Source organism: Alnus glutinosa, chromosome 3, assembly GCF_958979055.1.
Source record: "Alnus glutinosa chromosome 3, dhAlnGlut1.1, whole genome shotgun sequence".
In the NCBI taxonomy this organism is placed as follows: domain Eukaryota; kingdom Viridiplantae; phylum Streptophyta; class Magnoliopsida; order Fagales; family Betulaceae; genus Alnus; species Alnus glutinosa.
The window spans coordinates 1,134,982-1,147,600 of record NC_084888.1 but is presented as its reverse complement, the minus strand read 5'-3'; the positions used below and the strand labels follow the sequence as shown (position 1 = coordinate 1,147,600).

General features: G+C 34.1%; 2 protein-coding genes across 2 annotated transcripts; one reads left to right on the top strand and one right to left on the bottom strand.

Moving 5' to 3' along the window:
• Window positions 1–571: 571 nt before the first annotated feature.
• LOC133863586 (uncharacterized) lies at window positions 572–5,180 on the top strand. Its single transcript, XM_062299597.1, has 4 exons — window positions 572–1,330; window positions 3,006–3,095; window positions 3,194–3,261; window positions 4,920–5,180. Exons 1-4 carry the CDS (start codon window positions 680–682, stop codon window positions 5,053–5,055), a joined length of 945 nt encoding a protein of 314 aa, XP_062155581.1. The 5' UTR covers window positions 572–679; the 3' UTR covers window positions 5,056–5,180.
• Window positions 5,181–5,435: 255 nt separating this feature from the next.
• LOC133863585 (sugar transporter ERD6-like 4) lies at window positions 5,436–11,567 on the bottom strand. The gene is made up of 18 exons (XM_062299596.1): window positions 11,176–11,567; window positions 11,006–11,068; window positions 10,829–10,918; window positions 10,578–10,637; window positions 10,421–10,486; window positions 10,280–10,345; window positions 10,097–10,172; window positions 9,617–9,681; window positions 9,410–9,502; window positions 9,152–9,232; window positions 8,976–9,060; window positions 8,463–8,509; window positions 8,292–8,354; window positions 8,142–8,201; window positions 7,961–8,026; window positions 7,818–7,877; window positions 6,108–6,222; window positions 5,436–6,020 (listed from the first exon to the last, which is right to left on the bottom strand). The coding sequence occupies exons 1-18, from the start codon at window positions 11,359–11,361 to the stop codon at window positions 5,908–5,910; spliced, it is 1,455 nt and encodes a 484-aa protein (XP_062155580.1). The 5' UTR covers window positions 11,362–11,567; the 3' UTR covers window positions 5,436–5,907.
• Between the last annotated feature and the right edge of the window lie 1,052 nt (window positions 11,568–12,619).

Sequence of the window (12,619 nt, the reverse complement as noted above, 5' to 3'; positions counted from 1 at the left end):
ACCAATCATTATACACAACTTTTCAAACTTTCAATCATTTCTTACCATTAAAAAATAATATTTTTCAATCTAAAAATTCAACACCGAAACACAATTTTTTTGCCTCAAAATTTGTAAATAGAATTAGAATTCAATTCTAATTTCAAAAATTCAATACCCAAACAGACCGGACGTTAATCAATACAACAAAGTGATTTGGTTATGCTTATGTATGTCAAAATATCTGTTTTTTTTTTTTTTTTTTTTCGTAAAACAAAAATATTAATAAACAACCCAAAACAAAAAATACTCCTCAAAACACACTTATTTTTTTTTTTTTAAAAAAAAAAAAAAAAAAAATCTCAAAATGCATATATGAATAAACATAGCCATAAATCAGAAGTGTGTGACCGAAGATACAGATATCAGATATCAATACTTTTCAGAGCTGACCCATTTGTAATTACGTTTAGTTTTCAAATTTATATTCCATGAAAAAATCACACCTTTATTAACAACTGACAACTACCCAACACCAAACATCCTTCCCACTTCCAAGTTCCCACATGTTATATTATAACTCGATCACTAGTACTCTTTCGTAGATTCATTAATTGCTCAGCTACAAAGGAGCGACGGAAAAAGAAAAACAAAGACACATTACTAATTGAAACAGAGAGAGAGAGAGAGAGAGAGAGAGATGGTGAACCTTGTGGCAGCACAGAAGCCTTTGTTGCTTGGGCTAATGAAGATGGCAGGGATCAAACCCCACACGGTGGAGATCGAGCCAGGCACGGTCATGAGCTTCTGGGTCCCCTTGGAGACCATCAAAAAGCACAAAAAGGACCAAAAGCCCGAGCCCCCGGTTAAGCCCAGCAAGCCCGTGGTGGTCCTGGTCCACGGTTTCGCCGCCGAGGGCATCGTGACTTGGCAGTTCCAGGTCGGCGCTCTCGCCAAGAAATACTCAGTTTACGTGCCGGACCTCCTCTTCTTCGGTGGCTCGATGACCGACAAAAGCGACCGGTCACCGACTTTCCAGGCCGAGTGTTTGGCTGCAGCGTTGAGGAAGCTCGGGGTGGAGAGGTGCACCGTGGTTGGGTTCAGTTACGGTGGGATGGTAGCGTTCAAAATGGCTGAGCTGTACCCGGACCTGGTCCAGGCCATAGTGGTTTCAGGCTCCATCCTCGCCATGACTGACTCAATCAGTGAAACAACGCTGAAAAGCCTCGGGTTCTCTTCTTCTTCGGAGCTGTTGTTGCCCACTTCTGTTAAAGGGTTGAAAGCGCTTCTCTCTGTTGCTGCTCACAAGAAGCTGTGGTTCCCGGACCGGCTTCACAAAGACTTCCTTGAGGTTTGCTCCGCTACCTACTGTTATACCATGTTTCCGAATTCCGATACATTTTCCATTGCCTAGCTCATACGTGCATTTTAGTGGATGATGTCACCTTTTTTTCGTGGATGAACTAAATAAAAGTAGAAGAATAATTCGGAAAATAAAGAGGGGCGTGGGGAGTAAGTGGGTTGAACTGCTTTAATGCCGTACGTAGGGTAATTCTAAGATGTTTTATTTATGTTTTTTTTTTTTTTTTTTTTTTTTAAATTGATGTGATTTTTAATATCAATAAAGCTGTCTTTCTTAATTTTATCAATTTTATAGTAATAGAGTTAAATATATATTGAAATTAAAGTAAGTCCAAATAAACAAAAAACATTAGAATTAATGATGGCTGAAATTGTTAAAATGAATTAATCCTACATATTCCCCCCATGTCAAAATACTGGATTCCAAACTTGTTTCTGGAGAAAATCATCGATCTCATATATTCCTCTCCCTCCACACACACACACACACACACCAACCAAAGTTATGATTATGATTAATGAATGAGAAATGCTACAATTTCCACCACCATCCCACCCCAATCCCACCAACACTAAAGTGATTTTACTTTTTTATTTAATAAATCAATTTTCAACTTCTTACACTTAGGAGTGGTGGGATTGAGGTGGGATAGTGGTGGGAATTGTAGCATTTCCCTTAATGAATATAGTTTCAATAACTTTCTTAACTTATTATTTTACTTCATTTGAAAAGTGAAGTTAATACTCATTTTTTTATTTATGTTATCTAAATTTAAATTAAGAAAAATAATTTTAAAAACTTAATTTACACTTTTAGTTAAAAGATAATACAATAAACTATATTCTTGTAAAAAATAAATTTTAAACAGCACCAGAAATATAATACCAAAGTGAGGAAATAAATAACGTGGAGACTAAGAGTGCCACATGCCCACAACCCTTGGTCAATTGACAAGATGTATCATGTATGTCAATCACTGCAGACCACGAGCATTAAATTCATTCTCTTAAACTGTCTCTTGTGAGAAAGGAACTAAGTACATATATATATTTTTTTTAGAGGGAACTAAGTACATATTATATAAAGTATTATCGGCAATTTTTGACATTATGTTATTTATTGAAATGTAATTTATTATTATTGTTATTATTATGTATATGTTGATGTAGATGATTTTTTATTTTTTATTTTTAAATGAACTTTATTGGACCTTAATATTATTTACTGAGAAGTTGGGTTAGGAATGAGTAAATTAGTTATTTAATTAATACTTTAACACTTTTAATGATAGTAAGTTAAATTATCAATTATTTTAAAAATTTAAGCTAATAAAAAATAAAAAATTTAATTATTTTATCAATATTTTAACATGGGAGATCATGATACCCATTTAAGTAAAAAAAAAAAAAAAAAAAAAATCATTTTACGATTCAAATTAAATTAAATTTTGCAGGATTTATAGCCCATAAAATTAAAAACCGGTTAACATAAAGGTACCATTAATTCTTAAAGGAAAAATCTCTTGTAGCTTTTAAAATAAAATTTTAATCTAAATAAACATCATGGAAAAATGGGTAAATTAAAGCTGAACACTGAAATAAATAAAACACATTTTCATGAGTGTGTGCATAAGCATAACTCGTGTGTCCTGGAGCAATTATAGGTGATGTTCACCAACAGGAAGGAGAGAGGTGAGCTCTTAGAAGGTTTAGTTGTCAGCAACAAGGATCCCACGGTTCCCAATTTCCCACAGGTAATATATTTATCTTCATATATTCATCCTGCCCGTCCATAGCCTCGTACCACTTATATATATATATATATAATGTAGTACACCCGTTTCTATTGCAGAGAGTGCATCTCTTATGGGGTGAGGAAGATCAGATTTTCAAGCTGGAGCTTGCCCAGAACATGCAAGGGTAACTCTCATAACTCCTTTTAATACCAATGCTACGTGTCAAATTTTTCTTACAGTTATCTCGTAATGCTTATGTGTCAACCCCAACTAATCATTAATTTTATTTTATTTTATTTTTAACAATAACTTATTATTCAATAGTTAGTTAATACTGCAACGTTAACATTGTAAAATGTAAATATAATTTATACTATTACTCTTATGAATGAGATCATGGCAAAGAGACACCATGATTTCATTGATTTGGACCATTTAATATGAGAGGCCTGTTGGTGCATCTCTTGATATATACTTTACGGACTTATTGTGGTCACCACTAAGGGTGGTAATTCGTGTTCGCGTGTCAGATTCGAATTGAGTTGAAGCACGGGTATAAGACTATGTAAATTATTCATAATCCGACCCATTTAATTAAAATGTTCAAATTCCTCAAACTTAACTTACTAATTTTGTATTAACTTCGTGTCGAGTTCGCAGGTCGCATAAAAAATTACTAACCCTAAATGTCGTGTATCGGCTTCAAATCGTGTCAAGATATGAGTACGAAAATATATATAAATTTACTATAATCCAACTAGAGACGGATGATCTTGGAGACCCTAGACCTGAAGACCCTAGTCCCTTTTAAATATATATATACACTTAAAAGAAGTTTTGAATTGGATGGGCCCTCGGAGCCAAATCTTAATCTATATTTTATTTTATTTTATTTTATTTTTTGGCTATTGGAGTGGTTCGGCCACCTCCAAACTAGCATTGTGTGTGCTCAGCCACTCCTTTGGTCAAAATGGGGGCCCACCCCCTTTGTTATTATTATTATTATTATTTTTTTATATTTTCATATTTTGAATTTTTCTTTGTTTTTTAAATTGTTTTAAATTTTATTATTTTTTAATTGAAAAATGACACGTGACAAGGGTATTATGGGAATATTTCAACAAATTGGGTTTTTTTGGTAGTTTGGGGGCCATAGTGCGAGAATTGGTAGTTTGTGGGCTACTTTAAAAACGGCTGGTAATAGAGGCTTAAATCTATTTTTTCCTAAAATAAATTTATACAGACTCTTTCACTGCTTACAGTGATTACTGAACGAATATTTTTAGCTAAGAAAATTGTTAAAATAAAGACTTTCGAAACAAAATGGAGAATAAATTTCTTGCAAATAATTTAGTTGTCAATATTGAAAAGAAAATTGCTGCTGAGAGTTTCAATTCATATTCGATACTTGACGATTTTGTTTATCTAAAGAAGCGTAGCTGCAATTTTAGACACTTTTTGTATTTTTTATTTTATTTTTAAACTAGTACCGACATGTTAAGTTTCTCATATATCAATTTTGGCACATATTTATGAACTTTTATAGATATGCTTTATGTGATGTACAAATTGTGTCATAAATTACTTCAATTTTTTTTTTTATTTAAAAAATTCTGTTTATTATATTTTTAGTTCGACCCATACAATAATAATTTTCTATCTCTGCCACTGAACCCAATCCGGGTCAAACCGTTCAATCATAGCCCGCAAATTTCGTATTGGTTTTTCGTATTGGTTTTATTGGTAGTGCAAAAAATTATCGGCCCTAGCCACCACAAACAAGAGAAGTAGTTTTGAGTCCCTATAACTGTACTGAGATGATTTTGAATAATGTGAATACAGGCAACTAGGAGCAAATGCATCCTTTCAAGGCATAAAGAAGGCCGGTCACTTGGTTCACCTGGAACGACCATGTGTTTATAATAGGTGTCTGAAGCAGTTTCTTGCCTCCTTGCACGCAGACAAAGCCCAGAAATGACACGATTTAAAGTATGCACTCATGTAATTTGTACTCCACGAGACTGCTCAGTGTTAAGCAGAAGGAATGGCAATATGGTGGGAAGCTAAGATTTTTCAAGGATTTGGAAAAAGTATTATCATTAATTTCTCATTTACATCCAATAACATAAAGTAAATGGAAAAACATACCTTATACGTAATTCATAGGCAGGCTATAGAGCACCGTACCTGACGGAAGATAAAGAAAGAATAACATAAAATAAAGATAAATCTACATTGAACAGTCTCTCATAAAATAACACCTCAAAAATTTATCATATATTGAAAGTTTGGCAGAATCTCACCACCGAAGGGAATATAATTCATACCTCAAGAACATAAATCTCATCTCTAAGAAAATTAGCAGAAAACTTTAGTACTTTCATTGATAAATTTGCCAATGCCAATGGGTACAAAGTATTATATGGAGGTTATCTACTTATTATTCCAGTGGAATTAGGAAAAGAAACAACAACCCAAGGATAACATAAAAGATAAAACAAATCCATACAAGCTAATAACTACTAAAGCTACCACAAAACAACTCTTATCTTGACGAGAGTATCTTCCGGAATACAACCCTTTGGCATTGCGAATCCTCGTGTGATTGGTTTCTTCTTGCGTATGGCATTGTGTGTGACTTTGGTATCCAAAGCTTGTATGAATTGTAACTTGTTGGCAAATAAAAGACAATACAAATAACTAAAACATGGTTGTAGATAATGAACTCTGTATTCCGGCATATTCGGCATCAGCACCTATACGTGATGCTTCCTGCATGATATTCACTTCAGAAACAGATTAAGATGAACACATGCTTCAGCAAACAAGTTCATCTAAATGACCCCTGAATCTCTTCCAGAGTTCTGCCTTTAGTTTCAGGAACCCAAAGTGTCACGAAGACAACAGTAAAGGCAGAGACCAAGGCGTAAATTGTGAAGGTACCTATTGCAATGACAGAACTATATGAGTTAGACCATGACAGAAGCATGGCGAATGAAGGAAAACACGCACACAGAGGTAGATTTATACCTCCACTGTTCCAACTCAAGAGTAAGTTTGCAGTCATTGTGACCACAAAGGATGTCAGCCAATTCGCAAATGTTGCTATGCTGCCAGCAAGGCCCTTAATATTCACCGGAAGTATCTGAAAATGTGCAATTTGAGTGCAAAAAGAAAAAATAAATAAATGAGCACTTCAAAATTAATATTTACCTAATATAATATTGGAGATAGACGAATAAGAAAATTCTGAGCTCATCAATCTCAATGCATGTTTCAGCCACTTTAACTTACGGGCACAAATATTAAAAACTGTCTTTATTTTTTTTCTCTGAAAGTGCAGAAAAATTAAAGTACCGATGAAATCTAGATCTATTGTATAAAGGGAAAAATATATTTTTGCCTTCCAAACTATCACAAATTTTTCAATTACACCTTTAAACTTAAAAAAGTGACATTAAGGCCCCACATACTACCATCACGTGTCAAATTAGACACTTTTTCATTTTTTTCTCCAAAATACCCTTGAAGTTATTAATATATATATAAAAAATAAGCATTTGAAAAAAAAAAAATTTTAACAAAAAAAATAAAGGGACTAATATGAAAAGGGCCACCCTCTTTTTGGTGTTTTCAATGTTTTTTTGTTAATTTTTTTTAATAATTTTAATTTTTTCAAATGGTTATTTTTAATTAACTTTTTAAGGGTATTTCGGAGAAATGCAAAAATGTCTAATTTGACAATTGATGATAGTATGTGAGGCCACAATGTCACTTTTTAAAGTTTGGAAGCGTAATTGAAAACTGGGTGATAGTTCGCAGGGCTAAAGTATATTTCTCCCTTGTTTAAATTAAGGAGAATCTCCCTTTGCCCCTTGGGCTAGTTGAAAATACAAGGATCTCCCCGATAGAGTAGTCATGTGAACATATACAACTAATCTCATCATCATCCACAATACTCTACTCATCTATATCACTGAATTTCATAAGTTCATCAAATATACAGACATCATCAAGGTGACATCTAACTGCAGAACCATCCTGGGACCCATTCTAGAATTACAACCCCCACATCCAGGAACTACAACATTCCTCGTACTTAACTCCGATAAAATTTCTGAGAATACTCCTAGTATCATCAACTAACAATGGGAAGGTCACTGTAATGTTCTCTTCCGATATCTTATTAATAATTCACATATTCAACTCAACTACGCCTTAACCCCATGCCAAAACTCATACCCATAATTTAGTAGTCAATGATCAACAAACATAAAAGCCCTATCAAACTCACACCAATGGTTAAGTATCCGATTGCCAACATATACAAAATATTCTTAAACAAGCTTAAGCTAAATTTAGTCCTTCACAAGGAGCATTTAAGATTCTGTCCCAATATGATCCCTAAGGTTCACCGTCCCCTTCACTTTTCAGGTTTCTTTACCACAAAAGAAAACAATAACCATATGGAAAACAATAATTTTGAGTTCCGTGCTGAGTAGGTGGTATGATTCCAACAATGTAGTGGGTTTCTAAAGGAGTTTTTAGAACCTTTAACACCATACTGGTGAAGCATAGGCAGTCTGACATCAGACTATGACTAGAAATTATCACCAGAACAAGTGAAAACTCGACCAACTAAAAGTACTTCATAAAATTGTTTAGACCTTATGCACCAGACATGAAGAAAAGAAAAAAATATCTTCCTGATGTTGTTAAAATACAGGTAATATTGCATACCTCTGACATTATAAGCCAAGGAATAGCTCCAATTCCCAGAGAGCATGAAATCACTAACATCTGTATGGAAAATTGGTCAGACTTAGAAATCAATTAAAACAAGAGTTCAAACTATACATAACAATGTATACAAGAAACCATACCACAAGCCCCACGAGTGACAGTATACCAAACATGGAATATAAATGAGAATCTTCTGATACAACGCCCTGGTAAAGGTGAATGAGAACAATTCAAAGATGATGGGCAAATGCCAAACCCATTTATCAGCTCCAGATCGAATGAGAAGATTTTACATATTCTACTAAATAAAAGATTACCTACCTCTAGATAAAACGCAATTGCAACAAGGACGAGGCTAAGAGTCATTCCAGACGATGATACCTACACAAGTGATTTCAGATTTTGATCAATACGTATGTTCACAAATAAACATTTTAAGAGGAAAAAAATAGAAAAATTGTCCTGACGCACAATAAGAAGCAGCCTGCGCCCAGCTTTGTCCACCAACCAAGTAGTGATCCCAGTAGCAATAACCTATTGAAAATAACAGGCCTGTTTTAAATAACTCTAATAAGAACTTTTGCAATGTTTGGATATCTACATGAAGCAGCACAAAATTGTATGTAACAGGGCATCTTTTACCTGAATAATACCAAGTCCTAAAGTTGCCACATTACTTGATGATACCCCTGCTTATATTCATGGCAAATAATTAAACCATCAAAGTCAAATAATAGAATGCAAGCCAACATACAATATTGCAGCCATGACTATAGTAAGGAAAACCATGATTTGATTTCTACCATTGATCTAATAAGGATGCATTTAGTTAGAATGAGAGAGCCAGAGTGTGAAAGATAAAATTGGTATGTAAATTTGAGACCTTAAGATGGGCTCATTCTATCACATTAAAGTGACCATGTACACAGTGAAGCATGAATTAGGCAATCTCAAACAAATAATAGATGTTTTCCTTTCCACTTTTGTAGAAAATGATTATCGAGTAGATGTCAAACATCAGATTTTTCATACAAATGTATCATACTGAAATCCATGCAATATTGTAAAACACCAGACTAACTCTTTATATAAAGCTTTAACTAAATAACTAATACTACGATAACAATTCAACGCCAAAAGAGATGTTGGTCTAACCGGCACTTGTAAATATGTTACTCGAATAGAATAAAACACCATTGATACCACTGAGTTGCTGGAGCACAAGTAATCCAATCCCTATCTGCAGCATATGGTAGCAACCTATCAGAGAGGGATAAAAATTCAAGAGTATAGAAAACAAAAATTAATCAGAAATTTCAAAACCATTGTACCGTTAAAGGAAACCAATATCTCTTTCTCTTGAGATCTGAAAACCTTATTGTAGTTCTTTTGCCTGTTGATGCTACAGATCTCTGTCAAAATTACATCAATGATAAATTATGGTAATGTTAAGAAAAGAGTCAAACTAATGTACTCGTGCAATAAGCTTATCATCCAGAACTTTATGGTGCAGAACTTGGTTCACTAAGTTTCTAGATGACATGAATTTGGTTTAAGTACAAGAAATTGACTCGTAGAACATTCAGTACCTTGATTTCATTCACTTCAATTGAAATGTCTGTACCGAAACCCCGTAAAACTTGCAATGAGGCTTCAAAATCTTCTGTCATCCCCATTTTGGCCTAATACCCCCACCCCAAAGAAAATAGGAAAAGAGAGGACATGGAGCAGAAAATCAGCAAATATAGGAAGATATCAAGATCCAATCGATACAATATTTATCATATGCTTCTTACCAGCCATCGAGGAGATTCTGGTATGAAAAACAAGGCAGGTATCAATACTGTACATGGCAAAATTCCTGCAACGTGTGTAAATGATCCCTTAATTCAATCCATATATTGATCTACGTATTCCATTGGTAATTAATGTAATACAACTGAGGCTGTAAAATTTGAGCCAGAAACTTTGTCATATATGAACTTGTGATAAGAAACTGGTGCTTTAAGAGTTTTATATTTGCCTCTTTAACAGGTAATCTCTTTTTACACAGTGATGATATATCTCCTCCCCAAGTATTTCTTTATTTTCTCAATTAGGAAACTGATGAGTATTTGGTGAACTTTGTCTTCTAGCATGCACTCAATCTTGAAAATACATTGTTCAAACTTGTTCAAGTACTCTAAAGGTTATAAATAATTTTGTTGGCCAAACAACTGTCAGTACTTCTCTTTAAACTGAGGAAATGCCAACAATTTGGCATCCTAAGGGCTTACCTAAAATTGCAAGCACTCTCCAGTTGACAAACAGCCCCAAAAGATAAGCCAGCATTATTCCAATTGTCACTGCGAGCTATACAAAAACCAAATTGATTTACATTGTTATATCATTAAATGTGGATACTAGGAACAAAAGTGCTAATTGATGACAGAGTTAAGAAGCAAGACTAGACAACGAACCTGGTTCACAGACCCAAGGCTTCCCCTCATGTTTTGAGGTGAAATCTCAGCTATATATACCGGCACCTAAACTTAAACCATTTACAAATTAATGCCATTGATGACTGATTGACATAAAGAAATGAGATGCTTCAATGTTACCGTGTAAGATATTATACCAACGCCAAATCCTTCCAACAACCTTCCCATGTATAAGAATGACGAATCCTACAAGAGAAGCAGAAACTGAATGCAATCTGACGAGCTTGCAAAGAATGCAATAACAAAGAAGGAAATCAAATAATCTGTGCTCACTTACTGTGGCAAACGATATTGCTAGCCATCCAATTATATTAGGAATTGCAGCGATCATAAGTGACTGCAATTCAGCAAAACAAAGCAACACTCAGGTAGTTATAGTTGGAACATTCTCCAATCAGCGAAAATAAATGTTGCAAATAATCAAATGCCTTTAAGCATATATTTCTTTTGCCTTTTTTTTTTTTTTTTTTTCCTGCATAAAGAGCAATGTGAACCCAAAAGAAAATAAATTGAATGAAAACCATATACCCCTTTGCGCCCAATGTATTCCGCAATTTGACCACTCGCAATTGCCCCAACCATTGCACCCACGTTTGATAAAGATCCAAATAGAGAGAACTGTTTCCAAACAAATAGTGTTAATCAAAATCACATCAAAGATTGAGAAAACAAATATAGTACAACAATTAGAATCAAAAGTGACACCTCTGAGACTGAAAGTTTCAAGTCCTTGACTATTTCAGCTTGCGTAGGGGACGAATACCCACACTGTACGTTTGAAAAATACAAACCAAAAACAAATTTGAATGAGCAAATGGTTTTGTTGAGGGAAATGGTGATTGAGATGAATGTGAGAGAGGAAGCAGTGGTGTTACGGTGAAGCCGAATTGGATGGGGCCAAGGGCGACGATGAGGACGCAGAGCACGACGGAGATGGAGCCGTCGCGAAGGAATTGGGCCGAGGAGCTCATCGCGCTGGACTGCCTCGAGCCCATTCTATACCAGCTCCCCGTGTGCAGGAACGGCTTACTGAGGTCCTCGGTTTCGTCCCTGAAACTCATTGCCACCTTTCTACGCTAAATCAAGAGAGTCCTCGGATTCGTCCCTGTACTTATTTGTTGAAATGTCACAGAGAACGGAAGTAGAACAATCAAGAACAAAGTTCAATGATCCGTGGTGGGGAACGGTCGGTGGGCCTTGTACCAGACTGACAGTTAGGTACAAAAACGCAGGTTCTTATCTCTAAATTTGTTGGGAAAAAAGTCCACGCGCTCCTTAAAACTCTATTTCCCAATCTTTCAATTTATGTAATGACCTCCTAAATTACAATAAATATTTTGTAATAACAAAAATGCCCTTAATCAAATTTTGATTTCATTTTCACTGCCCATAATCATTCGCAATACTTGGACCAATCATTGGTCCAATTCCAATTATTGCTTGCATTAAATTAGGGGTTTTCAGATATATATAAATGGAGAATATGATACAGTGATGCCTGGGACAGCATGATCGATAATCAGCGGGGATTTTTTTTATATTTTTATTTTTGGAACATTTACGTCTTTTTTTTTTTTATTTGTTTTTCTTTAAGATAATAGAACACTAAATTGTAATGTAATTACTGCCCTCATTACTTACAAAAACAAAACATAACAGGTTCAATAAAAAATAAAAAATAAAAAATAAAAGAAGCAAAAAAAACACAAAACATAACGGTAACAATATTTGAACTATATACACTGCTTAGTGCTTAAATAACGAGTACTGCCATGTAAACAAAAATAAAATAAATAAATAATGAGTACTGCCATGTAAAAAAATAAAAATAAATAAATAACGAGTACTGCCCTCAATAATCAAGACTAGCATAATCAACAGCAAAATCAGGCACTCAAACATAACAGTCAGTGTAGAGTCAGTCTCTTGGTGGCATGAAGCGTTTTAAGTTGGTTTGATTTCTTTTTGGTACCCTAAAATTTCAATTCCATTTTTTCTTCAATTAAATTGAACCCTCTTAACGTAATCCGATTGTCTCCAAATTTTTACCACATGTTATAGAGCATATGGTAATTTTTTTTGTCGAAAAACCACTCGAATTGATCTCCAATTTATCATTCGTACTTTTATTACATTTAATGAGTAATAAAAATAAATAATATCTTTTATTACTATTTTTAATCACACTTTCATAACTTTTTGTGATATTTAATTTTTTCTTAAGTGTTACATCTCTCCGTAAATCTCAACTATAATCTTCCAAAAGCTTTTCTTTATATAATTAATAGTTTCGTATTTTGAGAATAAAATTAAGACTTT